Source organism: Podarcis muralis, chromosome 12, assembly GCF_964188315.1.
Source record: "Podarcis muralis chromosome 12, rPodMur119.hap1.1, whole genome shotgun sequence".
Lineage (NCBI taxonomy): Eukaryota > Metazoa > Chordata > Lepidosauria > Squamata > Lacertidae > Podarcis > Podarcis muralis.
The window spans coordinates 38,798,055-38,822,172 of record NC_135666.1 but is presented as its reverse complement, the minus strand read 5'-3'; the positions used below and the strand labels follow the sequence as shown (position 1 = coordinate 38,822,172).

The window sequence follows — 24,118 nt, the reverse complement described above, 5'->3', positions numbered from 1 at the left end:
CAGCTGGTGAGTCTGTCAAAGCTGAGCATGCTTACAATTTCTTAGAAGATTCCTGGGCCCAATCACCATGGACTCCTGGGTACCAGATGCTGGGGTTTATACCATGCTGCCATTTTGCAGGATCAAGGTGAAACTGTGTGTCGGAGTCTTGATAATTCATGACCCCTGGTTCCAAGAAATGTTTTTCCCCCCTCTCCACAGGCCTTTGATTGTTATTGGAGGTTCCTCAGACAGAAATCAAGAAACGATGGGAGCTTTCCAAGAATTTCCGCAGGTACACAGCTTGGTCACTTTTTCCTCCGTAAAGGTGTTGCATGAAATGGTATAGGGTATTTGATCTGTGGAACTGGCATTGCTCCAAATGCCACATAATACCCATTCCACATATGTAAGAAATAGATCTTTAAGTGTGATATCAGGTAGGCAACTTCACTGTACTGTTTTTGGCACCTGCTGAAACCATTTTTGTTTAGACATGCCTACCCAGATATCTAGAATGCTGGTGTGTTTTTAATTTAAATCATGGTTTTAATTTTCTGAATGTTTCACTGGATTTTACTAACAATTTTATTGGTTCATTCTTTTTGAAACCGCCTTGAGTTGTTTTACAATCAAGTGGTATATAAATGTTAGAAAATAAAATAAATATATATGAAATTAATGATTGAGTTTATTTATTTTATAAAATATTTTGTTATTCACTGTTGCTGTTTAATTTATGAATCATTTTCCTTGAGGCATCCCAAAACAATTTACAATACAGCATCAACATGTATAAAACTGTTGCATGTACAAAACCAATTTAAAACAACTACCATCGCAACACATATATAAAATCACTTCAGATCCAATACAGATGCCAGCTGGGATAAAGATCTCCACTTAGAAGGCTTGTTGGAAGAGGAAAGTCTTCAACAGGTGCCAAAAAAGACAATAGAAAAGGCACCTATCTGATGTATAGTGGAAGGGAGTTCCAAAGGTTAGATGCTGCAGCACCGAAGGCCCGATTCTGACATTTTGCAGAATGGACGTCCTGATAGGATGGTATCTGTTGCATGCCCTCTCTTGCAGAAAGCACCAATTGGTTGGATTTAAAGGCTGTTGTGTTTTTTTGTAGAATCTTTCTTTTACTGAATATTGCATGTTAACATAGCGTTGTCTGGCATCAGCTGTGATGCCTAATTTTAGAGGCTGCATGGCACTGAATTCCAGCTCCTGCAGAGCAATAGCCAGTGAGGCCCACTCCCGTCATTCCCCACTTGTGGGCTTTCCCTTTGGACACCGGGAAACAGGATGTTGAGCAAACCTTTGGTTGGGTCCAGCCGAGCTACTTCCTTTCAATAAAACTCACGCTGTGAGAAAATGAGAAACAGGTAAAAGTTGGCTTTAGCGTATGTGTTTGCTTGAATCTAGGTTGAAGCTTGTCGGCTGTACAGCAAATTTTCCGCCAGGCCCAGCAGTCTTGAAGATATTCCTGCTGTGATTGAGAAGGTATGACGCAGTTGAAAAGCATTGATCCTTGCTCCTCAGTATTCAACTCTGCAGGCCAGGCAACCAGCAGTAGAATACAGTGGTACCTCGGGTTACATACGCTTCAGGTTACAGACTCCGCTACCCCAGAAATAGTACCTCGGGTTAAGAACTTTGCTTCAGGATGAGAACAGAAATTGTGCTCCAGTGGCGCGGCAGCAGCGGGAGGCCCCATTAGCTAAAGTGGTGCTTCAGGTTAAGAACAGTTTCAGGTTAAGAACGGACCTCTGGAACGAATTAAGTACGTAGCCAGAGGTAGCACTGTATTACAGGGGCAGTGCATTATAGTAGATCGTAGGTGACATCTTGATAGAGTTGGCACACCTCTCACTGGTACATGTGTTATAGGACTGCAGCCTAAAAGTGTAAATAATACTCCATCTGCTCTTAGAAAAACAATTTTTGTGAACACAGCATTATTCTCCCAAAATATACCGTATTTTTCGTCCCATAGGACACACCTAGTTTTTTTGGGGGGAAATTCCCCCCCCTTTATTTCCCGCCCAAAAGCAGGTCGGGGAAACCGAACCAGGTCGAGGAACAGCGGGATGGTGGCGCTGCGCCTCCCTGCTGTCCCCCAAGCTTGTGGGGCTGGCCAATGTCTGTCCGGCGGGTGGGGCGCTCTGCTTCAGGGTGCCCCGCACGCCGGGCAGCAGGCTGCTATCCGCAGCGTGGGGAGCCCTGCGGGGAACTCCTGCAGGGCTCCCCACGCTGCGGATGTATGCCCGGCGCGAGGGGCGCTCTGCTTCAGGGCGCCTCGCCCTTCAGGCGGCAGGCTGCTATCCGCAGGGCTGCTTAGGCTGCGGATGTGTTCCCGACAGTGGCGTAGCGTGGGGGGGGCGGGGGGGGGGCGGCCGCACCGGGCGCAACATCTGGGGTTAGGGCAAATCCACAGGTTAGGGGGCGCAAATCCACGGGTTAGGGGGCGCAAATCCACGGGTTAGGGGGCGCAAATTACTTGCCTTGCTCCGGGTGCTGACAACCCACGCTACGCCACTGGTTCCCGAAGTGCCGGGCGTTCTGCTTTCAGGGCACCCGACGCTCTGGGAAGCTCCCGCAGGGCTGCCTAGGCTGTGGATGTCTTCCTGAAGCCTGGAGAGCGAGAGGGGTCGGTGCGCACCGACCCCTCTCGCTCTCCAAGCTTCAGCGAAAGCCTGCATTCGCCCCATAGGACGCACCCAGATTTCCCCTTCATTTTTGGAGGGGAAAAAGTACGTCCTATAGGGCGAAAAATACGGTATATCCTATACAAAACAAGCACGGAGTGCTTAACGACACTCTATAATCCTTCCAGTTACTCTCTCAAGGAGTAGCCTTGCAGGTTTATTTTTGTGACTGACACATTTATTCTCTAAACTTTCCAGGAAACAGTTCTGTAAAGTTCCCTGCTACAACTGCCACGGTTGTTTGAGCCACCGTTTGAGCCTTTAATCAATAGGAGTTTCAAGGAGTGTTGGCTCAGCCTATGGCATGCGCTGGAACAAAAAGAATCCAGAGAAACTGAAGAACAGCTCCGGGGCATTGACATGGGGGTCATGTTACTTAAAATAGGCAGTCAGCAGGAGATTTTGACTTGGTTACTCCAGATATAACAGTGGCTACAGATGGCTGCAAGCTGAATCCAGCTGCTTTCTTGTTCTCCAAGCTGGATAATAAGTTTAGCCATTGCCTGCAAATTTGGAATGCATTTTATGAAATGTGGTGCTGTGTTTTTGTTTTGTTTTGTTTAAAAAAGTTTAATTATTGTAGCACATTTATGTTCTTTTCTCTCTCTCATCAATCTAGGCTGTCAGAAATAGCATCTACGGTCGCCCAGGTGCCTGTTACCTTGACATACCAGGAGACTTTGTAAATATGCAGGTGAAGAAGAGCTCTGTCAAGTGAGTCCTTTATTATTAAGATGAGTGCTTGTTTCCTGTTTTAAAAAAAGGGTGGGTGGGTGTGCTCGATTGTCATTTTTCCTGTGTTTGAGACCCCTGCAGGAGTGTATTGCTAAGGCAAAGCATAAACTCTACATATTGAAAAAACACAAGGAATTCCTCATAGTAAAAGACACTGAAGAGATATGGATGTGATTAGGCAGTAGCTTCCTGATGAATTGGGATGTGTTCAATCCAGCGGATTCCAGTTTACTTTCCTGAAATAGCTACTTAGCATACGCCTTTTAGGGAAACTCCCATATTGATCACCCTTAGTCTGGTGCCTTCCAGCCGTTTTTGTCTACAAGTCCCCCCTGTGCTACCTGAGACCATCCAAAACATGGAAGGCACCAGGTTGGGAAGGCTGATCTAGAATAAGACCTGGAAGAACTGAGCTCACCATTATTAGGAAGAGTTTTCAGATCTGGAAGAGTCTCAAGCATATATGCCAGTGAACCAACGTTTAAATGGCATTCTGTTAAATGGTGAGACATTGCTGACAGGAGATGCTACAGATTAACTGTTGTTTTGAGTCCTATATGATAAATCTAGGGTGAGGAAGCTTTTCTGGCAAGTGGGCCTGATTCTTATCTCCCTACCCACACCTGTTGGTCATCAAGCATCACAGTGACATCAGGTGATGCTGAGCTTTGAAGGCCTTGAAAGCACGGTGTAAGACTGTTTGGAAGTAGTGTCATGCCTTGCTCAATCTCCCACCCCACACTGTTCCATAAACGTCCCATTTCAGAGGTTTAAAGAAGCAATATGGACCAGCTTCTCTAAACTTTTGATTTTGAAAGTTTAAAGGACCATGCCAGTGGGGAGTATGCCTTGCTCCTTGCCTACCTTAAGGTCTTGCTTGTTTCCTGCCCTTAACCACCCCACATCTGACAGCAGGTATGATGTCAGGCTTAGGGCACCTGGGCATGGCTTCCGCAAAATGGGGAATGACCATTGGCCATTCTGGCTGCAGCTGAGGAGAGTTGGAGGGCCACAAATTCCCCATCCCTCTTAGCACCCAGCCACCTTCCGACTGCAGTTCTGAGTGCTTCATTGAAGGTTCTTCTGGAACATTCCCTGACTTCAGTGAAGGCCTTTATGGTGGGGGAGGGAGACATAGGAGACTGCAGTGGGTCTCTCTCACACAGAGAGCCACCTTTTGCAGCTCTTTTTACAGTCTTGTTTCTTGAGGAATCATTGTGAGGGGGAAATAACCCTTGCCTGTATTTGACAGAAGTAAGCAAAGGAAATAGTGGGAAGTTGAAACAACAACAAAACGCTTACTTTGTTGAAAATGTTGTGTTCCAGCTGTTTGAAAGAAATCTGCTTAGGAAGGAATGTAGCTGGTGCCTGCTGGTGCCATTCTGCATGTGGCTTCCCACATGTTGCGAGGTAGAATGTGCAATCTGTATTAACCATAGACTGCGCTGCAAAATTGCTGGCTGTGGACTACTAGAAACTTATTACAGGGTAAGCGTTTGTAACAAACATATAATGAAATACTTGAGTTTCTTTTGGAAGCCATTTTTGTACATTGGTAGAACAATGTTGCTCAGTAGAACAACATCTGAAGTAAAACACAAAGCAAAACTCGTCTTTAAGTTCTGTTTTTTTCTGTTTAAAAAGTGACTATAGTGACTCTTATTTTCAGGGTTGTGAGTTTGAGCCCCATGTTTGGCAAAAGACTCCTTCATTGCAGGGGGTTGGATTAGCAATTCTTGTGGTCCCTTCCAACTCCGCAGTTCTATGACTTCCTATTTCTTTTTTGAAAACAATGGCCTTTTCATTCTGCCTTCCAGATACATTGAGTGCTGCTCAGCACCTCCCATCAGCATGGCTGAAGTGGCCGCTGTTTCCAGGGCGGCTTCATTCATTGCACATTCCAGAAAACCACTCCTAATTATTGGCAAAGGTAATCCTCTTTCAAGCTTACGGCTGGTCGTAAAGTACAGTGAGGGGGGAGTTTCCTTCTGTTGCCATGTTTTTATTATATCACAAAGTAAATTCTTCCTGAACGTTGGAGATGAACCCCCTTGAGAAAAATACAGCGGCCTCTATTCAATGTCCCTTTGTTTATGCAAGAGACGTAAGACGAGTCCTATTGAATCACACCAAAGATCCTTGACCAGTCAGATGCCGATGGGAAGCCCTCAAGCAGGGCACAAGCACAGTAGCCCTCTGCGCTCTTATTCCCCAGCAGCTGGTATTCAGATACAGGTAAAGGTAAAGGACCCCCTGGATGGCTAAGTCCAGTCAAAGGCAGTTGCAGCATTCATCTTGCTTTCAGGCCTAGGGAGCCGGCGTTTGTGGCCAGCATGACTAAACCTCTTCTGGCACAACGGAACACTGTGACAGAAGCCAGAGCGCACGGAAACGCCATTTACCTTCCCGTCGCAGTGGTACCTATTTATCTACTTGCACTGGTGTGCTTTCGAACTGTTAGGTTGGCAGGAGCTGGGGCAGAGCAACAGGACCTCACCCCATCATGGGGATTCAAACCTCTGATCTTCCGATAAGCAAGCCCAAGAGGCTCTGGTTTAGACCACAGCACCACCTGCGCCCCGATTCAGATATATAGTAATGTGCAGCTATTGCAACTAGTACATATGGCTAACCTAATCCTCCACAGCTAAAACTGATCACTGGCTAACTGAAAATGGGTTTGCTGTGAGGAACGTACGACCCGGAATGCTGCAGCTACCTTTGCCAGTTTTAAAACTAATTGATTTGTCAGTATGCGGGACTTCAGTGACTTCTGATTCTTACACGTTGAGCAGGGGGGGTGGGGGTGGGAATTCTTCATCTGACAGGTGCAGCTATGTTAACAGTGTCAAGGAATCTCTTGTGGTGGTGGGTGTCTTTCTCAGGTGCTGCTTATGCACATGCTGAAAACAGCATCAGGAAGTTGGTGGACCAATGTGGGCTTCCATTTTTGCCTACACCAATGGGGAAAGGAGTGGTTCCTGACAACCATCCATACTGTGTGGCTGCAGCCAGATCTAGGTAAATATATGAATCAGATCTTCCCCTCTTGTCCAACACCGTAAGCTAAAGCATATATTTCTCGAAGATTCCGCTCTTTAAATGATCCCTTAATATAAAACACCAATTGCTGCTGCTTACAGCTGAGTGTAAGGAAAGTAATCCAAAAAAATTCAAATGGAACCCTTCTGAATTTCTTTCAGCCTTACAAATATGGGACTTATCCATGGAGATGAAGAGTTATTTTAAGCATAGTCTAAAGCAGTGTTTCCCAACCTTGTGCCTCCAGATGTTTTTGGCCTACAACTCCCATCATCCCTGACTAGCAAGACCAGTGGCAAGGGATGATGGGAATTGTAGGCCAAAAACAGCTGGAGGCACAAGGTTGGGAAACACTGGTCTAAAGCAGGCTTCCTCGTGCTCGGCCCTCCAGATGTTTTTGGCCTACAACTCCCATGATCCCTAGCTAGCTAGTGTCTTTTTAAATTTTAGTTCTAACGTGTACAAAAATAATAACCATCAAATTGGTCAGGGATGGTCAGGGATGGTCAGTGGTCAGGGATTATGGGAACTGTAGTCTCAAAACATCTGGAGGGCCGAGGTTGAGGAAGCCTGGTCTAAAGTATGAATTGGAAGGTGTTTAGTATGTTCAGTACACTGTCCTCAAAGCTATGAAATCATGACTATTAGTTGCCATTAGGTTGGGAGGAAATTTCCCAGTGGCTCTGTAACTCAGGCCCTCTCAGATAGACAGTTGGGATAATCAATTAGAAGTTATTAGGAAGGTATAGGTCAGTAAAGAAACTAAGATTAAGAAACTGACAAGAAAAATTATCTGAAACCATAACCTTGTTGAGGCTTATAAAACAAACTTGCTTATTTGATTTAATGTTAACAACTGTCTGGGCTCTGTGTGTACCCGAGTGAAATGGGTTGGTGGCAGTGGAGAAGTGATCATAGTGGTGGCACAGGGATCAATAGACCGTCAAATATCCGGGGACCCTTTGTGATCGCCACACCAGTCATTTGGGACTTCAGTGCCTTGCATCATTCCTTGTCCCTCTCTATAACTAGAAAAAAAGGGGGGGGGGTTGCAACGTATACAGTGTACAAAATCCAGCTTTTCTTAGTGTCAAATTCGGTTTATTTTGGTAGGCTTTTAAGACTGTGTGTGCAGTCTGAAATCTTGTGCATAATATTTGCTGTGCCAGTGAGTAACTGGCATTTACCTTCAGTTTCCTGTGAGCAAACTGTTAAGTGCCTGTCTTTATTCTGGTTGATGTTTTTACCCTCTATAATTGGTTTCTACGATGCTTCAGTAACATTTGAATGACTGAAAGGTTAGAGGGACATCTCGCTGTGACACAGCATCTGGGTTGGCAGAATTGGTGGCTGGTGAAGCAGCAGCCATGTGTCTCCCTATAGCATGGCAGTGCAGTCTAGGAGGTGGAGCCTGAATGAGTGACTGTAACCTACAGATAATGTGCATGGGAGTGGGAAACTCTTTTCCCAGGGTAAAGGTAAAGGTAAAGGTACCCCTGCCCGTACGGGCCAGTCTTGGCAGACTCTAGGGTTGTGCGCCCATCTCACTCTATAGGCCGGGAGCCAGCGCTGTCTGGAGACACTTCCGGGTCACGTGGCCAGCGTGACAAGCTGCATCTGGCGAGCCAGCGCAGCACACGGAAACGCTGTTTACCTTCCCGCTAGTAAGCGGTCCCTATTTATCTACTTGCACCCGGAGGGGCTTTCGAACTGCTAGGTTGGCAGGCGCTGGGACCGAGCAATGGGAGCGCACCCCGCTGCGGGGATTCGAACCGCTGACCTTTCGATCGGCAAGCCCTAGGCGCTGAGGCTTTTACCCACAGCGCCACCCGCGTCCCTTTTCCCAGGGTAAAAGACATCAAAATTTGAACTTCTGATTTTCCAAGTGTCTTTTTAAATTTTTGTTCTAACGTGTACAAAAATAATAACCATCAAATTCTTTTCTTTGTTTCTAACTATTAGGGCATTGCAGGGGGCTGATGTTATAATATTACTGGGTGCCAGACTGAATTGGATTCTACACTTTGGTCTTCCTCCAAGATTTCGGTCGGATGTAAAGATTATCCAGGTATTCAAACAGAGCCATAATAAAGAATCGGTCAGGGGTATGGCACAGTCTAGGGTGACTGTTATTCTACAACTAGGTTAGTGGGATTTTTAGTTATTACGTTTTTATCACATCCTCCATGAGGCTTAGGGTAGCATATACACTTAGCTGAGCTGGAGAAGAAAAGTCCTCTCAAGTAATTAAATGAAGAAGTAATGTATTATCCTTGATGTAGAGTTTCCTTGAAATGCATCGGGAGCCGGTTTCATTTGCGCAACTGTTTCTTCTTTTTCCTGCCTTTTTCTACTGCCAGGTTTGAGCCTTCTGCATTTTTTGCTCTTGGGGGCAGTTTCTCTCATGCAGCGTGGCGGTTCTTATTACGCTGGGTTTAGTACAGCAGGTCCAAGCAAGGTATAGCAGCAGAAAGTTAACTTCTGTGGGGAAATAATGAGTGCAAACAACCTGTTTGTGTTCCTTGCTGTGAGCTGAAAAGAAATGCGAAGAGATGCATTCTAAGAGAGAAATGTTAGTGCGAACATTACCTTGTAACTCTTTTTGCTGTTCGCTGTAATCAAACCTATGTTCAGGTTGTTGTTTTTTTACTTGACAGGTAGACATTTGTGCAGAAGAGCTGGGGAATAACGTGAAACCCGCTGCAGCCTTACTGGGTGACGTGAAAGCAGTGACGGAGCAGGTAACACATGAACACACAGATACCTTTTTATGTTTGGCTGGATTTAGGAATTTATAGCTTGATTTTGAGCCATTTTTGGCTAGTGTGCATTATCAGTTACCGTATTTTTCGCTCTATAAGACGCACCAGACCACAAGACGCACCTAGTTTTTGGAGGACCAAAACAAGAAAAAAAATATTCTGAATCTCAGAAGCCAGAACAGCAAGAGGAATCGCTGCACAGTGAAAGCAGCAATCCCTCTTGCTGTTCTGGCTTCTGTGAGCCTGCATTCGCTCCATAAGACGCACACACATTTCCCCTCTCCTAAAAAGTGAGGGGGAAAGTGAGTCTTATAGAGCAAAAAATACGGTAATTTCTTGGGGGCAAACCTCACGCTGATATATTGGGCAGGAGCCGATACCCATACATCATAGAATCATAGAATTGTGGAGTTGGAAGGGACCTTGAAAATCATCCAGCCCAACCTTCTGCAATGCAGGAATATCCAGCTGTCTGATACCGGGATCAAACCTGCGACCTTGGCATTATCAGCACCACGCTCCGACCAATTGAACTATCCAGGCATGTTAATATCCCATCAATATATACCTCATCAACGGGGTAGAGATGGGGTGGCTAATTTGTGGCCCTCCAGTTGTGATTGGGCTTGGTAAATCCCAGTCGGAATGGCCAAAGATCAGGGATGATGGGAATTTTGTTTATTTTACTTCTATATCGCCCTGCCAACCTAGCAGTTCGAAAGCACGTCAAAATGCAAGTGGATAAATAGGTACCACTCCGGCAGGAAGGTAAACAGCATTTCCGTGCGCTTCTCTGGTTTCGCCAGAAGCGGCTTAGTCATGCTGGCCACATGACCCAAAAGCTGTACGCCGGCTCCCTTGGCCAGTAAAGCGAGATGAGCGCCGCAACCCCAGAGTCGTCTGCAACTGGACCTAACGGTCAGGGGTCCCTTTACCTTTATGCCGCCCTATACCCAAAGATATAAGACAGCAACATCTGAATTACAGTGTGTTTGTATATTTTATTTAAGGTGCATATCAACAACAATTCAAAGGGGCAAAAAAGCATGATGCTGTTCCATGGTAACAGTTTCGCTGTTCTCTTAGCTTTTTGATCAGCTGAACAAAATGTCTTGGAAATATCCTTCTAGCGCAGAGTGGTGGAAAGAACTACGGGCAAAAATGAAGAGCAACGAGGAAGCATCCAAGGTACTACTAGCAATTTGTATCAGTAAAAATATATTAGGGTTGTTCTTATGAAATTAAAACTGCAGTTCTGTTAATCTTTGTGCACTGTTTTCCTGTATTAAAAAATAAATTAAAAAATTCAGTACCTTGGAAGTTGAACAGCTTAGTTCCCGAATATTTTGGGTCCCAAACATCGCAAGGCTGTTCTGGTTTGCAAACTATTTTTGAAAGCCAAACGTCCAACGGGGCTTCTGCTGCTTCCAATTGGCTGCAGGAGCTTTCTGCAGCCAATCAGAAGCCGCACTTTGGTATTTGAATGTTTTGAAAGTCAAACGGACTTCCGGAACGGATTCCATTCAACTTCCAAGGTACAACTGTACTTCAAGTCTATTTCCCATAAATGAATCAATATCAGTCATCTTTTCACAATCCTTACAGCTACAGCAGCCGTAGGAGCAGTAGCTCTTCAGAAGCTCTTTTATTTGCTTTGCTTTCCCCATTAAGGCATTATCACTACGCAAGCATCTGCCAATGAATTACTATCAAGTATTCCACCATGTCAGGGAACTTCTGCCAAAGGACTGCATTCTGGTTAGCGAGGGAGCAAACACTATGGACATTGGGCGCACTATGCTTCCAAACTATCATCCTCGCCATAGGTAAAAAAAAAAAAAGTTTCCTTCTGTGTTTTAATTACAGTTCTAAGCTTGGGCATTATTTTATGGCTCCATCTTCAGCATAGATATTCATCATTGCGGTCTGTGGGTCAAATGAAATCTGGTCTCGGGCCAGTTTTTCTGCATCGTATAATGAATTCTATTGGCCTAGAGCAAAAAAAATCATGCTCCAGGGTATAATACTTCTAAAAATCAATAAAATGGGTACTTTCTTATCTTAGCAACTGAAGAATCTTCTTCATTAGCTTTAGATCTACATACCAAAGTTCTGAAAAAGCATCAGAATGTTTCAGTTTAAAGTCCAGCATCTGCATGCTATATCGTAGAACTTGAACAGATGCTTTCTCTCCGTAAAACTTGAATTTTGTAATGAGAATTTTGGGAGAAACAGTGGAATAGCTTGGAAGAAATCTTTGTGGAGAAATGTTTGTAGCAAAGATATTTCTTTGCCATGACCTTCATGTATTGTGTGTGGCTATTTAAACACAACAGATCTCTTAATATATATATTTATATATATTAATAGGTATTACAAGGCACTTTTCTTATTTCAACTTTAGTTTGAAAGCTACAGTGCTAATGCCATTGCTTTTCTGTTGTGTTCAAGCTCCCAGCTGATTTTTCCAGGGCATTACACACGGAATAGATTTCATGAACCTTTTTGTTAACGACCCGAGAAGCCTATGAAATTTCCCTAACTATTGACATGCTTTTATTTTCCTTGTGGTACAAATCTCAGAGGGAAAACAATGGTTGCACCCGAGCCTTGAGCAGCTTAATCCAAATAATTAGCATGTGCTTTGAAATGCCAGGAATTTAACTCTGAAAACAGCTAAAATGACAATGTTGTAACTTAATGACTGTAAAGAGGCCCTTTCTCACTACCAATTCAGTGTAACATTCATTTATCACACATTTACAAATCCACACTTTATTCACTTCTGCTTGGGAATACATGCTGTATCTCTTATTTCTAAAGATATCCTGTGCCACTTTAATAAGGCACAAAGGATTTGAGTTAAGAACAGCTGGCAGAAAATATGTGTTGGAAGAAAAGACGACAGACTTTCTTTCTTTCTAGGCTTGATGCTGGTACCTTTGGCACCATGGGAGTTGGGCTAGGTTTTGCAGTAGCAGCTGCTATGGTTACTAAAGACCGTAATCCTGAGCAACGTGTCGTCTGTATAGAAGGAGACAGTGCCTTTGGATTCTCTGGCATGGAGGTAGAGACCATCTGCAGGTAAAACCTTTGTCTGATTCAACTTTTTAAAAAATGTCTTATGCAGAACAAGTGGAGTAGCCAAGTTTCCCCTGAATATGACACCATTCTGAATGCGTTTCTCTTTGGGATTCACTGCAGATATCATTTGCCGATCGTCATTATCGTAGTCAATAACAATGGGATATACAGTGGCTTGGATCAAGATACGTGGAAGGAAATCTTGAAGCTGGGAGAACCTTCTGTATGGTGGGTACTTCTGTGCTGCACTTGCTCAGCTGATTTATTAATGTTTTCCTGTTGGAAATTGTGTGTATGCCAGGGTTCTAGTGTAAAACGATAATCATGGTCGTACATCTGTAGGCATTGCCATTTCCATATAATAGAATCTCCTGGGTGTTACCACCCCTAATCAAACTCCAGTGAGATAATTGAGGTGTTGGGCTCCCATGATCCGTGTGGGATGCACGTTCGCAACCTGCAGCGTCCGCAACTCGCAGTGGCGCGTCTGCACCATAGCTGTCAACCTTCCCTTTTTTTGTGGGAAATTCCCTTATTCCAGCGCTGTTTCCCGCTGCTTCCCGGATTGTTCGATATCCCATAGACTGTCTCCGGGACAGGTGAGGCTGTTGATCCCTTATTTTTGAGGCTGCTGATCACTTATTTTCAAATCTGAAAGTTGACAGCTATGGTCTGCACACACACGGGTTGCGATTTGGCGCTTCTGCGCATGCGCGACCGCCAAAACCCGGAAGTAACCCGTTCCGGTACTTCCGGGTTTCGGCAGTCCGTAACCTGAAAAAATGTAACCTGAAGCATCTGTAACCCGAGGTATGACTGTAGTTGTGTAGATGACAAGGTGGTGCCACAGACTGTGGGAAAGACAGCAGTACAGTGCACACTCACTCATTCTAGTGAAAGGTGACTGTGGTTTCTCTGGGTTATTCTCTGCTATTGGGAAATCGAAAGAAGAGCATGGGCAGCCAGGGAGGAGGACTCTGGCAGCACAGGTGTGTTGAGCTCTTAGTGAAGCGCATCCTGAGCTCATAGGGAAGTATTTCCATAAGCTTTGTGCCAACATTCCAGAGGTGAAAAGTTACACTCTGTTTCCAAGCATCCTCATACAGCAAAATGCTCAAAGGGCAGAAAAGGAAATGAGCACAGTCATGCCCACACAGATAGAAAATTTGAGAGCCAAGAGTGTGAGACAGATGCCCACCATAAGAATACCACAATTAAATCTTTAATTATGCTGGCTTTTGTCCAGTGAGGCACTATTTCAGGTTGTCTGGGAAAGCTACAGAGATGTGCTTAAGTGCTTTGTAGAAATCATCCAGAATGCTTTGCAAGTGAATGGAAGAGATACAAGGTCTCCATTACAGTGGTACCTCTGGTTACAGACGCTTCAGGTTACAGACGTTTCAGGTTACAGACTCTGCTAACCCAGAAATAGTACCTTGGGTTAAGAACTTGGCTTCAGGATGAGAACAGAAATCGCACGGCGGCAGCAGCAGGAGGCTCCATTAGCTAAAGTGGTGCTTCAGGTTAAGAACAGTTTCAGGTTAAGAACAGACCTCCGGAACGAATTAAGATCGTAGCCCGAGGTACCACTGTACTGGGGTTTCCTATTCCTGGCTAAAACCTCCACTGAAATAATCCTTGAATGCTTGCACAGTAATTAAACAGGCCATGATCTATCTCCCTGAGGCACGAAAACAATTAATTTCTGTTGCTGGGCGCATTTATCATATCAACAGAGTGACCTTTTATGATGCCAAGGAGCTTTCCTTGGGCAAAGCTAGACCTCTTTTTGCTTCATTTCAGCATTCCTCCAGTGTCTCTATTGCCAAACGCTCACTATGAGCAGATTATGTCTGCCTTTGGTGGCAAAGGGTACTTTGTGCAGACACCAGAGGAACTGCAAGCTGCCCTGAAAACAAGCCTGGCGGGAAGGGATGTGCCTTCCCTCATCAATGTCATGATCGATCCACAGTCAGACAGGAAGAAGCAAGTGAGTGTCCATTTTGTTCTCCCATTCTGTGTAAGCAAATCATCACTTCCTGTGTTAAATGGAGTAACTCTTTCGATAGCGAAATATCTGTGTTAAAGATTCAACGGCATCTTGGTAAGCTAAGCCTGCTGCTTGAGATTTCAAAGTAGAAAAGTTGGCAGAAAGCACTACAAAGCAATATTTACTCTCAACAATCTCCGTTGTTAAACCAGCAAATAACTTGGGAGAGCAAAGGGGGACTTGATAGCAAAGACCTTCCTCAGCCTTTGTAATGGGAGAATAACGTAACAGGTCAAACCTCGGCTTCAGTTTTGTATGAATTTCTATTTTGCACAATCCATATGCCTGCCAGACTTGATTATTATTTTATTTTAAGGAAAAATTATAAGCAGTTATGACTAAGAACGGGCACTCTGAGGTCTCTTATGGCCGGCTGATCTCCCTAACTTGGATTTCCCCAGTTCTGGTCACCATTCATTATGCTTCTTTAAAATGCTTCTAGGCTAGAGTATCTTGTGGTCACAGAACAGCAAAGAGAGGTACAAATGCACTGAACAACAGCATTCCAAACCTTGTAGACTGTATACTAAAACATTCATGTGCACATCTGTCTGTGTCTGAAAAAGGGCCGTAGTTCTGTCTTTGTGTGTGTGTGTGTGTGTGTGTGTGTGTAATATAACGTGTACAGACACTTGTCCACTAGGGTTACTTTTCATTTCATTCCCCTACACTTCCCAGGAAGTATCGTGAGACAGTTTGGCCACAGCTGGGCATCCATGGGTCAGGGCTACATCGAAAAGGAGCTGCATTCATTCCTTCAAAGGGAAATAAACACAGGGAATGTTCAATTCACGGCTTTTTATTGGAGATTAGGTGTTACAGCACACCCTCATTGCCCCAGCCAACACTGTGATGCCTCCAAAGACAATTTAGCACCCAGGAAGTGCAAACCAGCACTCTGTACTTTTCCAAGCCCTTCCCACCATTTTGGGATTGAGTCAAAGAAACACACCAAAGGAAGTCTATTTTGTAGTCTGGTTGTTGATTTAGAGCATGGGTAGGCAAACTAAGGCCCGGGGGCCAGATCCAGGCCAATCGCCTTCTAAATCCAGCCCACGGATAGTTTGGGAATCAGCGTGTTTTTCCATGAGTAGAATGTGTCCTTTTATTGAAAATGCATCTCTGAGTTATTTGTGGGGCCTGTCTGGTGTTTTTACATGAGTAGAATGTGTGCTTTTATTTAAAATGCATCTCTGGGTTATTTGTGGGGCATAGGAATTTGTTCATTTCCCCCCCAAAAAATATAGTCTGGCCCCCCCCACAAGGTCTGAGGGACAGTGGACCAGCCCCCTGCTGAATAAGTTTACTGACTCCTGAGTTAGAGTGACCTACAGCTAAATGCCTCTCTGCGTTGACAGCCGGCCACTCAAGCTCCATTCAAGAATTTTCTTCCTGCTTGCCTTTTGCTTGACTGGGATGCCAGCCAACCAGCCCCTCTGATGCCAAGCCCCTCCCTTCCTCCAGAGTCTCTCTCAGAAGCTGCTCTGACGTCTCAATGTCGGCAGCTGTTCTGGCTCCAGCTGTTTCCTATCTGACTTGTCAGGCTATCCAGCAGGGAGGGGAAGCTACCAGCCACTTCTGCCAGCAGACTCTCCTCCCAGGCACCGCTTTTAATAATAATAATAATAATTCATTACTTATACCTCACCCATCTTGACTGGGTTGCCAACAGAATATATATATATGAAAACATACAATACACCAGGCATTAAAAGCTTCCTGATAGAGGGCTGCCTTCAGGTGTCTTCTAAAAGTTGTGTGGTTATTTATCTCTTTGACATCTGATGGGAGGGCGGGTGCCACTACTGAGAAGGCCCTCTGCCTGGTTCTCCGTAACTTCCATTTCTCTCAATGAGACAAATGCCAGAAGGCTCTCAGAGGTGGACCTCATTGTCTGGGCTGAACAATAGGGATGGAGACACTCCTTCAGGTAAAGGTAAAGGGACCCCTGACCATTAGGTCCAGTCGTGGCCGACTCTGGGGTTGCGGCGCTCAACTCGCTTTACTGGCCGAGGGAGCTGGCATACAGCATGACTAAGCCGCTTCTGGCGAACCAGAGCAGCACACAGAAATGCCGTTTACCTTCCCGCTGGAGGTATTTATCTACTTGCACTTTGACATGCTTTCAAACTGCTAGGTTGGCAGGAGGAGGGACCGAGCAACGGGAGCTCACCCCGTCGCAGGGATTTGAACCACCAACCTCCTGATTGGCAAGTCCTAGGCTCTGTGGTTTAACCCACAGTGCCACCCGCATCCCAGGTGTATATCCTTCAGGTATACAGGGTCAAAGCCATTTAGTACCAATGCTTCGAAATATGCTGGGAGCCAATGTAAGCCCTATTGATTGCCAGCAAGCCCTATTGGCTGGGGGCCCTGAACCTGCCTCTAAGCAGGTGGCAAACCCTGGATGTAGCAAGGCAGCCCCTGGGGTCCTTCACAGCCACCCTCCCCCTTTCCTTGCATGGTGCTCTCTGTTACTCCTCTTAAGCATCGCTACCTACTTTTTGTCCTTTTTATTGTGCTAACGTGATAGTGTTGCTTTATTTTATATATTTTTAAAATAAATTAATATTTCATTAATCAAGATTTTTCAAGATAGCCTACAAAAGAGAACCATAAAGCAAATAGAAAACATCAGAAACAAAAGCAATTTTACTTTTGCTACGATTATAGTGTTGCTTTATTACCAGTATTCTACTGCTGGAAAAATAAGATTGTTCTTTCTGTAAAATATTTTAATCTGCTAGCATAGCCTCTCGTTCCTGAATGTTGAATATTGTTGTGTGCTTTTTTTGTTTTTTGTTTTGTTTTGTATTCTTAGGATTTTCATTGGTTGACCCGTTCGAACATGTAGCAGAAGCTGCAAGGACTGGAACACATCAGCAGAAGACCACTGAACTAAAGCGAATGAACGTTCGGATTCACACTAATTCTTCATGTAATTTGAGGGTCACACTTAAAGTATTGGTAATATAGATTGGGGGAGGGGGCTTTTTTTGGCTCCATGGACCAGATTTGACAGGTGGGTGGGTGTCATATGGTGTTGTTATGATATCACATGATTGACAGGTGGGCAGCCCTGCCCACGTTTCAAAATCCCCCGCTAAATGAGCAGGGAGGTACTTCAGAGAGCGGTTTGCGAAACAGCTCACGTGCTCCCTGGCAATTGGCTATACTGGCTGGAACTGATCAGGCTTGGAGTTCCAGAGCATCGGAAGAGCCCTTGCTTCCCCAGCCCTGTTTCAAAAGGCTGATAGCAGCCATAGTGCTGCACTATATGTGCTTTTCCATACAGTGCAATTTCAGCGCTGTTGCAGCTGCATTTAGGGCCTCGTGTCTACATTTATGGCATCCACGTTGCAACAAATTCCACCTTGGAAGCTGGACTTTTGTTGTTGAAGTTAAGGTGTAAAAACACCTACAACTGAGGTGTCAACAAACAGTAATTTAGTTTAAAACAAATTCAGAGTCTGTGCGCAGGTTAAATAAAAGCCACTGAGCCTGGTTCTGAATTTCAGTGTGCATTTACATTATGGCAGTAAATGGACATAGTGTGATGAGTTCTGAATATATAAAGCTGCTCAACCATTTTTAATAGCTTCCTATACCTGATATCCACCCACTTTTGAAAAATCAGTATTCTGTATAATTCATTTTGAAAACAAATGTTTGTTTAATCAGTGCCTCCATAAAATCACCAGAGGGCACCCTTCATTCACGATTCTTTGTTCCATAACTATATACTATGCAAAACTTGGATTTTTTCCCCCCAATGGAATTTTTCAGTGTTTTATTGGGTAGGGAAACTGCTGAATTATAATTGAGCCATTTCATAAGTGGTTTTGAAAATATGTCATTAGCTGATAAAATGCTGAACAAAGTATCAGCATACCAAATACAGAATTTTAAATAGTGGAGCTTGTGTTATGTCTGTCATTTTAAAAGCATTTTAATTGATTTAAATCATCAATATGTCCAGTTTTTCGTTAGACTAAACTCTCTCGCTCTGCCTATGAAAAAAGCAAATGGATCCTTTGTGAGTTTAATGAAGTCTCAAGAAATGGGGGGAAATGATGCACAATTAAAGTCCTGAATACCTGAGACAGGCCACACATTTCAGTGGGGCTTCGGACGTAACCTGGATTAGAACAAATTTCTAGGTTTCAGCTGTGGCCAGCCAGCTGAGTCGGGGAAAGACCATAAAGAGAGCACGGAGACATACAGTGGTACCTCGGGTTAAGTACTTAATTAGTTCCGGAGGTCCATTCTTAACCTGAAACTGTTCTTAACCTGAGGTACCACTTTAGTTAATGGGGCCTCCTGCTGCCGCCACCGTGTGATTTCTGTTCTCATCCTGAAGTAAAGTTCTTAACCTGAGGTACTATTTCTGGGTTAGCAGAGTCTGTAACCTGAAGCATATATAACCAGAGGTACCACTGTACTTCCAGTATTTGCTTGTGTTCCTGCTATTCAGGAAATCGTTATAAATAAAGCAGTTGATTGACTGATTCTTCATGAATTGGTCTAATCCTCTTTTATAGCCTTCTAAACTGGAGGCTTAGATTTCCATTCTTAAGGAAATCAGCCCTGAGTGCTCACTAGAAGGACAGATCCTGAAGCTGAGACTCCAATATTTTGGCCACCTCATGAGAAGAGAAGACTCCCTGGAAAAGACCCTGATGTTGGGAAAGATGGAGGGCACAAGGAGAAGGGGACGACAGAAGACGAGATGGTTGGACAGTGTTCTCGAAGCTACCAGCATGAGTTTGACCAAACTACGGGAGGCAGTGGAAGACAGGAGTGCCTGGCGTGCTCTGGTCCATGGGGTCACAAAGAGTTGGACACGACTAAACAACAACAAGCCGGAGGCTCAATACTGCCACACTTTTTTGGTGAATTCCATAGATTTTAGGTATTATGCAAAGTTCTGCCAGTAAGGCAGTCCAGGTGTGAAGTCCTTTCCTGATCAGCTGGCAGTCTTGGGGTCCTTGTATGTTGAACAGGAAGATCTTAACGGAGAATGTTTACATGATAAGGTCGACACACTTAGAATTCATACAACGGGGGGATCCTGGTGGCACGGAGGATTCCAAGTACATTCTGTGAAAAGTGAAGATTCTGCTACTGTAGACCTTGCAGCTCGGTTAGAGGTGGAGGAGATGAGGATGGTGCGAGGTGCAGCATTTGTCATACCACTCCTCCCTCCACACACCCTGAAAACAGAGGTGACCACCGGAATTGGGGATTGGGTTGGCTTAAATCTGTTGCCATCAATTTCATTACATTACATTTACGCGTTGCAAGGGGTCAGACTGGATGAACCTTGGGTCCCTTCAATAATAATAATAATAATTAATAAAAATAAAAATAAATTTAGTAATATCCCACCCTCCCTGGCCAGAGCCGGGCTCAGGGCGGTTAACAACTGTAAAAATTACAATAAAAACATAATGGAGGGGGGATCCAATTTAAAATACAGGTTAAAATGCAATTTAAAATGCAGCCTCATTTTAAAAGTAGCCCATAGATCAAAACCATAAGGGGAGGGAAACATAAGAGTCAAACTGAGTCCAAACCAAAGGCCAGGCGGAACTGCTCTGTCTTGCAGGCCCTGCGGAAAGATGTCAAGTCCCACAGGGCCCTAGTCTCTTGTGACAGAGCGTTCCACCAAGTCAGGGCCAGTACTGAAAAGGCCCCGGCCCTAGTTGAGACCAATCTTGTGACTTGGGACCTCCAAAATATTGTCATTTGTGGACCTTAAGGTCCTCCACGGGGCATACCAAGAGAGGTGGTCCCGTAGGTACGTGGGTCCTAGGCTGCATAGGGCTTTAAAGGTCAAAGACCCTAAACTCTGGGCTTATATGGGATGAAACAATCACAGAGATGACTAGAGCGCTGGTGGCAGAAAACTCATTCCGAACACTGGTTAGAGCTCAACATTGGGACTGCCAAGTGGTGACGGCGAAGAAGGGTCTTCTTCGCTACCTCCGTTGCATCTGCAGAAAACAGTACCAGGAGACTCAGGTGGTTTGTAGTCTAACAGAAGCACTTTTGCCACTGGACTCCAAGATATCTTGCAACAACTTTTTAAAGGGTTTTTTTGCAGATAAAATTGCTCGAATTCAGAAGGAAGTAGACCCCACTGTGGTAGCAGAACTAACTTTCAATATAGGACCTCCAAACATAAATTCTACTTTATGTAGGCCTATTTCCTGAATAAAATCCAGTAATCAACCACACAATCTGGGCCCATGCATGCTGGCTATAGTCAAATGTTATGCTTTGTGTGGTCATCCAGGATCATCAGAACTCCGCTGGGGCACTGAGTAGGCCAGGCAAAGGTGTGGCTTGCTCTCCTGTCGTGTATGGGAGAAGCTTGATCCAAGCTAGCCCTGGAAGAAGCATCTCAAGAGTTTGGAATACCCTCTTCAGAAGTGTTTCTCAGTTACTCAGATTATTTTGCAATAACTGCCCCACTTTAATAAAGCCTTATCCCAGGGGTCAGCAAACTTTTTCAGCAGGGGGCTGGTCCACAGTCCCTCAGACCTTGTGGGGGGCCGGACTATATTTGGGGGGAAATGAACGAATTCCTATGCCCCACAAATAACCCAGAGATGCATTTTAAATAAAAGTGCCCATTCTACTCATGTAAAAACACGCTGATTCCCAGACCGTCCGCGGGCCAGATTTAGAAGGCGATTGGGCCAGATCTGGCCCCTGGGCCTTAGTTTGCCTACCCATGCCTTCTCCTCAGCCAAATACTTATTTTTCCAGGCTAATGGTGAAAAGGACCAGCCTCACTGAAAACGTGTCTTTGAACTGAAGCTTAATTTATGAACTTGCAGTTTGCTTCCCAGAACGCGCAGCAATGCAGGTTTTTTGTGGTTTTGAGGACTTCCCCTACCCTCCGTTTTGGCTGCTCTTTCACTGCAGTTAAAAAGAAGTAATGCAGTGAATCAGTTTGTGGACAACCAACAGCAACCCAACTTCCCTCTGCAAGAGAATGTGGCTTGCAGCAAACCCATCAAACCTTTTTCCAAATCATCTCAAACTGCACAGCAAACTGGATACAATGAGGACGGGTGCATTAATTTAAGACCAGTTTAGATCAGCAAAGTGCAGGAGGAAAAACAAAAACCTGAATTCATTTAATTAGTGTAGGAATTGGCTTAGAAAAATAACATTTATAATTCCATTTTCTTTACCAGATCAGCAGAATATTAGTGCCAATTTAATAAAGGGAGCTGATTTTTTTATTACCAGTACCTTGTTTTCTTCTAAATGTCTATGTAGACACTTTTCTCTTGTTCCAGAAAGCAATTAAAATGGATCAAGTATTTCACTAGGAAGTTGAGGTAACATTAATATTGTGGGTAAGCTGCCCAAATAGTTATGGAGACACACCTATTTTTCCATTTCCATGCTTCTGATAGCAGAAAGGTAAGTGAAAGCAAGCTCCACAAGTTGGTACATTTTAATGCATTCCTCCCCAAATTATTTCAGAAAGGGTCCTGTGAGATGGGGAACAGTCCTAGAATGTATGTAGGAAGTACACCCTGGTGTGCTTTAAAACATGCCTTCTTTGAACCATCCTAGAGTCATCTTCGGTGCTATTTGACACACTCTGTACCATCTCATTGTCAATCTATCCATTAAGCTACTGAAGACCCATAACGCTTGTAACAAAATATGGGTGGTTATTTCTGTGCCATTAAACTTTCTAATGATCATTACAGCCATAATAATGTACAATATTTAACGGCGCATGGTTTGTTAAGCCTCCCGAGTCCATGTCCTCCAACGTTTCTCCAATGAAAATAGCGACGCCCTAAAGAAAAGCGGGACATTCCGGGATCAAATCAGAAACTGGTACGGCTTCTGTAAATCCAGGACTGTCCCTGGAAAATAGGGACACTTGGAGGGTCTGTGAGTCCTGAAATGAACTATATAAAGGGGAAGCAGAATATAGAAACAAGGTGTTCCTATGTCCATATCCCTAGTCAGGAACCATTCATTGGCCTGGTCGGGCCGAGGGGTGGGGTGGGAGGAGACAATGAATGAATGAAAGGAGCTTTCTCAATGATTGTCTGGTTATCAATCAGATATGTGGTTCCCAGCTCAGCTTGAAATCAGCCTCCTCCTCTTCATTAGTCCTCTGACTATGTTTTAATAGCTGGTATTTGTGATGGGGGCATCTGATCCAGCGCTTGAGTTAAATATAGCCCTGTCTAGTGTAAGGAGAAGATTTAATGGGAAATGGTTGGCATTCTTTCTTACTAAAGCTCACAGAGGGAGAGAGGCAGAGACAGAGAGACATAAACATACCCAACCAGTGAGGGAGCGAAAGGGGGAAAGCAAGCAAACAGACGAGGCAGGCAGGCAAGAGAAGACCGTGGACAAGATATCGGCGCCTTGCACATTGGAATTGTACAGCTTGCAGCCAACATGGTCATCCTCAGCCGTATTGCTTTGGGATTTTATCTCCAGCTCCTTTTCTGCTTTGCTGTATCTCAGTCCTCCTTTGTGGACAGTGTCTTCTCAATTTCAGCAGGTAAATTGCAACATTGATTTATCTCTTGGTGACTTGCCTTGCTTATCTCTGCGTGTTTAGATTTCCCTGCTGTTCTAAGCACTCGGAATCGTGGTTGGGAAATACTTAATCCCAATGCATGCTGAATCACAAAGCAATAAAAGCCAGAGGCTTCCCACTCCCCCTTTTCAAATCTGTTCTTATTTTATTATTCCTGATCCTGACGTCAAGAGGCTAACGTCTCCTGTTTAATACTAATGGGCTGTATCGCCACAAAACAGAAACTTCGTTGTTAGATAGCTATCCTGCTTTATTTCAGGAGCAAGCGATGGCTTGAAGGTCTGCGAATTTGCAGAGACGCAAATGAAGTCGATGAGAGGAGGGTGAATCACAATGTATGTCCGTTTCTGTTAACACAGCCTTGACCTCATCCAGTGTTGCTGGACTTGTGCTGGATGCTAGCACAGTAAACATCTTCTGGCTAGCACAGTGGCACTAACAAATACTCAGATAACTTTCATAGCAAACAAAAGCCCACTGCATGGGGGGAAAAACACACCCCGGGTTGGCAGGAGGCAAAGGGTATGGATTGCCTGACTGCAGGGAATCCTATTTTCCACTTTAATCCAACAGGTTTCCCTTCAGCTGTGCGTTCTGGGACGGAGACCAGGAGGCTTGCCGCAGGTCTGTACATTTTAAAGGCAAACTTCGCAGCAATATGAAAGAGACAGCTCTGTCTTTTTCCAGCATTCCTGTTACTGAATGCAATGTTATTGAAAGGGGAACCCTTTAAAGAATCAAGTTTGAGGTGGCTGTTGTATAAGACTTTAAATTAGGTGGAATGCTAGCCCTAGGAGACCGAATGTGTCCCTACCCTCAGGCCTGTCTCCAGACCACATCACCTTTTCCACACGTCAGACCTCTCAGTAGTCCTGCTCTCAAGTGTGTTTGCTTGGCTGGAACGAGATTGTGCCTCTTGTTTGCCTGCGTGGAGGTGTGTACATAGAAACCTCTGTGTTTTGTGTAGCTTATTGTGTTGTACAAAGCTAAGAGTCACATCAATTCCTCCAGCTCACGGTGTCTCTGGCCATTTGTGCCTCTGGCCACACCAAAGAATAATCTGTTGTGGCTCTTGCCCAGGAGAGAATATAGCCCTCAGGCTGAAGAAGGGTCTGCATTCTTGCTTTAGGTTTCTAGCATTGTTCTTATAGGATTGTGT

The 24,118-nt window shown here is 44.6% G+C and overlaps 2 protein-coding genes across 4 annotated transcripts in view; both read left to right on the top strand.

The window, feature by feature from the left end:
* HACL1 (2-hydroxyacyl-CoA lyase 1) overlaps nt 1-18,284 on the top strand; it is a 29,699-nt gene extending 11,415 nt beyond the window's left edge. For 2 of the 3 annotated variants that reach the window (XM_028749909.2, XM_077937049.1), the window contains 13 exons: nt 202-274; nt 1,414-1,491; nt 3,316-3,410; nt 5,249-5,361; nt 6,317-6,452; nt 8,436-8,541; nt 9,131-9,214; nt 10,322-10,423; nt 10,907-11,061; nt 12,161-12,319; nt 12,440-12,547; nt 14,123-14,309; nt 17,191-18,284. In XM_028749909.2, the coding sequence (XP_028605742.2) occupies nt 202-274; nt 1,414-1,491; nt 3,316-3,410; nt 5,249-5,361; nt 6,317-6,452; nt 8,436-8,541; nt 9,131-9,214; nt 10,322-10,423; nt 10,907-11,061; nt 12,161-12,319; nt 12,440-12,547; nt 14,123-14,309; nt 17,191-17,223 (1,429 nt within the window). In that variant the 3' untranslated portion in view covers nt 17,224-18,284. The remainder of the gene's footprint in view (nt 1-201; nt 275-1,413; nt 1,492-3,315; nt 3,411-5,248; nt 5,362-6,316; nt 6,453-8,435; nt 8,542-9,130; nt 9,215-10,321; nt 10,424-10,906; nt 11,062-12,160; nt 12,320-12,439; nt 12,548-14,122; nt 14,310-17,190) is intronic. The other variant, XM_028749911.2, reaches the window with a different exon arrangement.
* A 4,258-nt stretch (nt 18,285-22,542) lies between these two features.
* Nucleotides 22,543-24,118, top strand: part of COLQ (collagen like tail subunit of asymmetric acetylcholinesterase) — a 39,436-nt gene continuing 37,860 nt past the window's right edge. Inside the window, exon 1 of the mRNA XM_028750865.2 lies at nt 22,543-22,920. Coding sequence (XP_028606698.2) covers nt 22,815-22,920 — 106 coding nt within the window. The 5' untranslated portion in view covers nt 22,543-22,814. The remainder of the gene's footprint in view (nt 22,921-24,118) is intronic.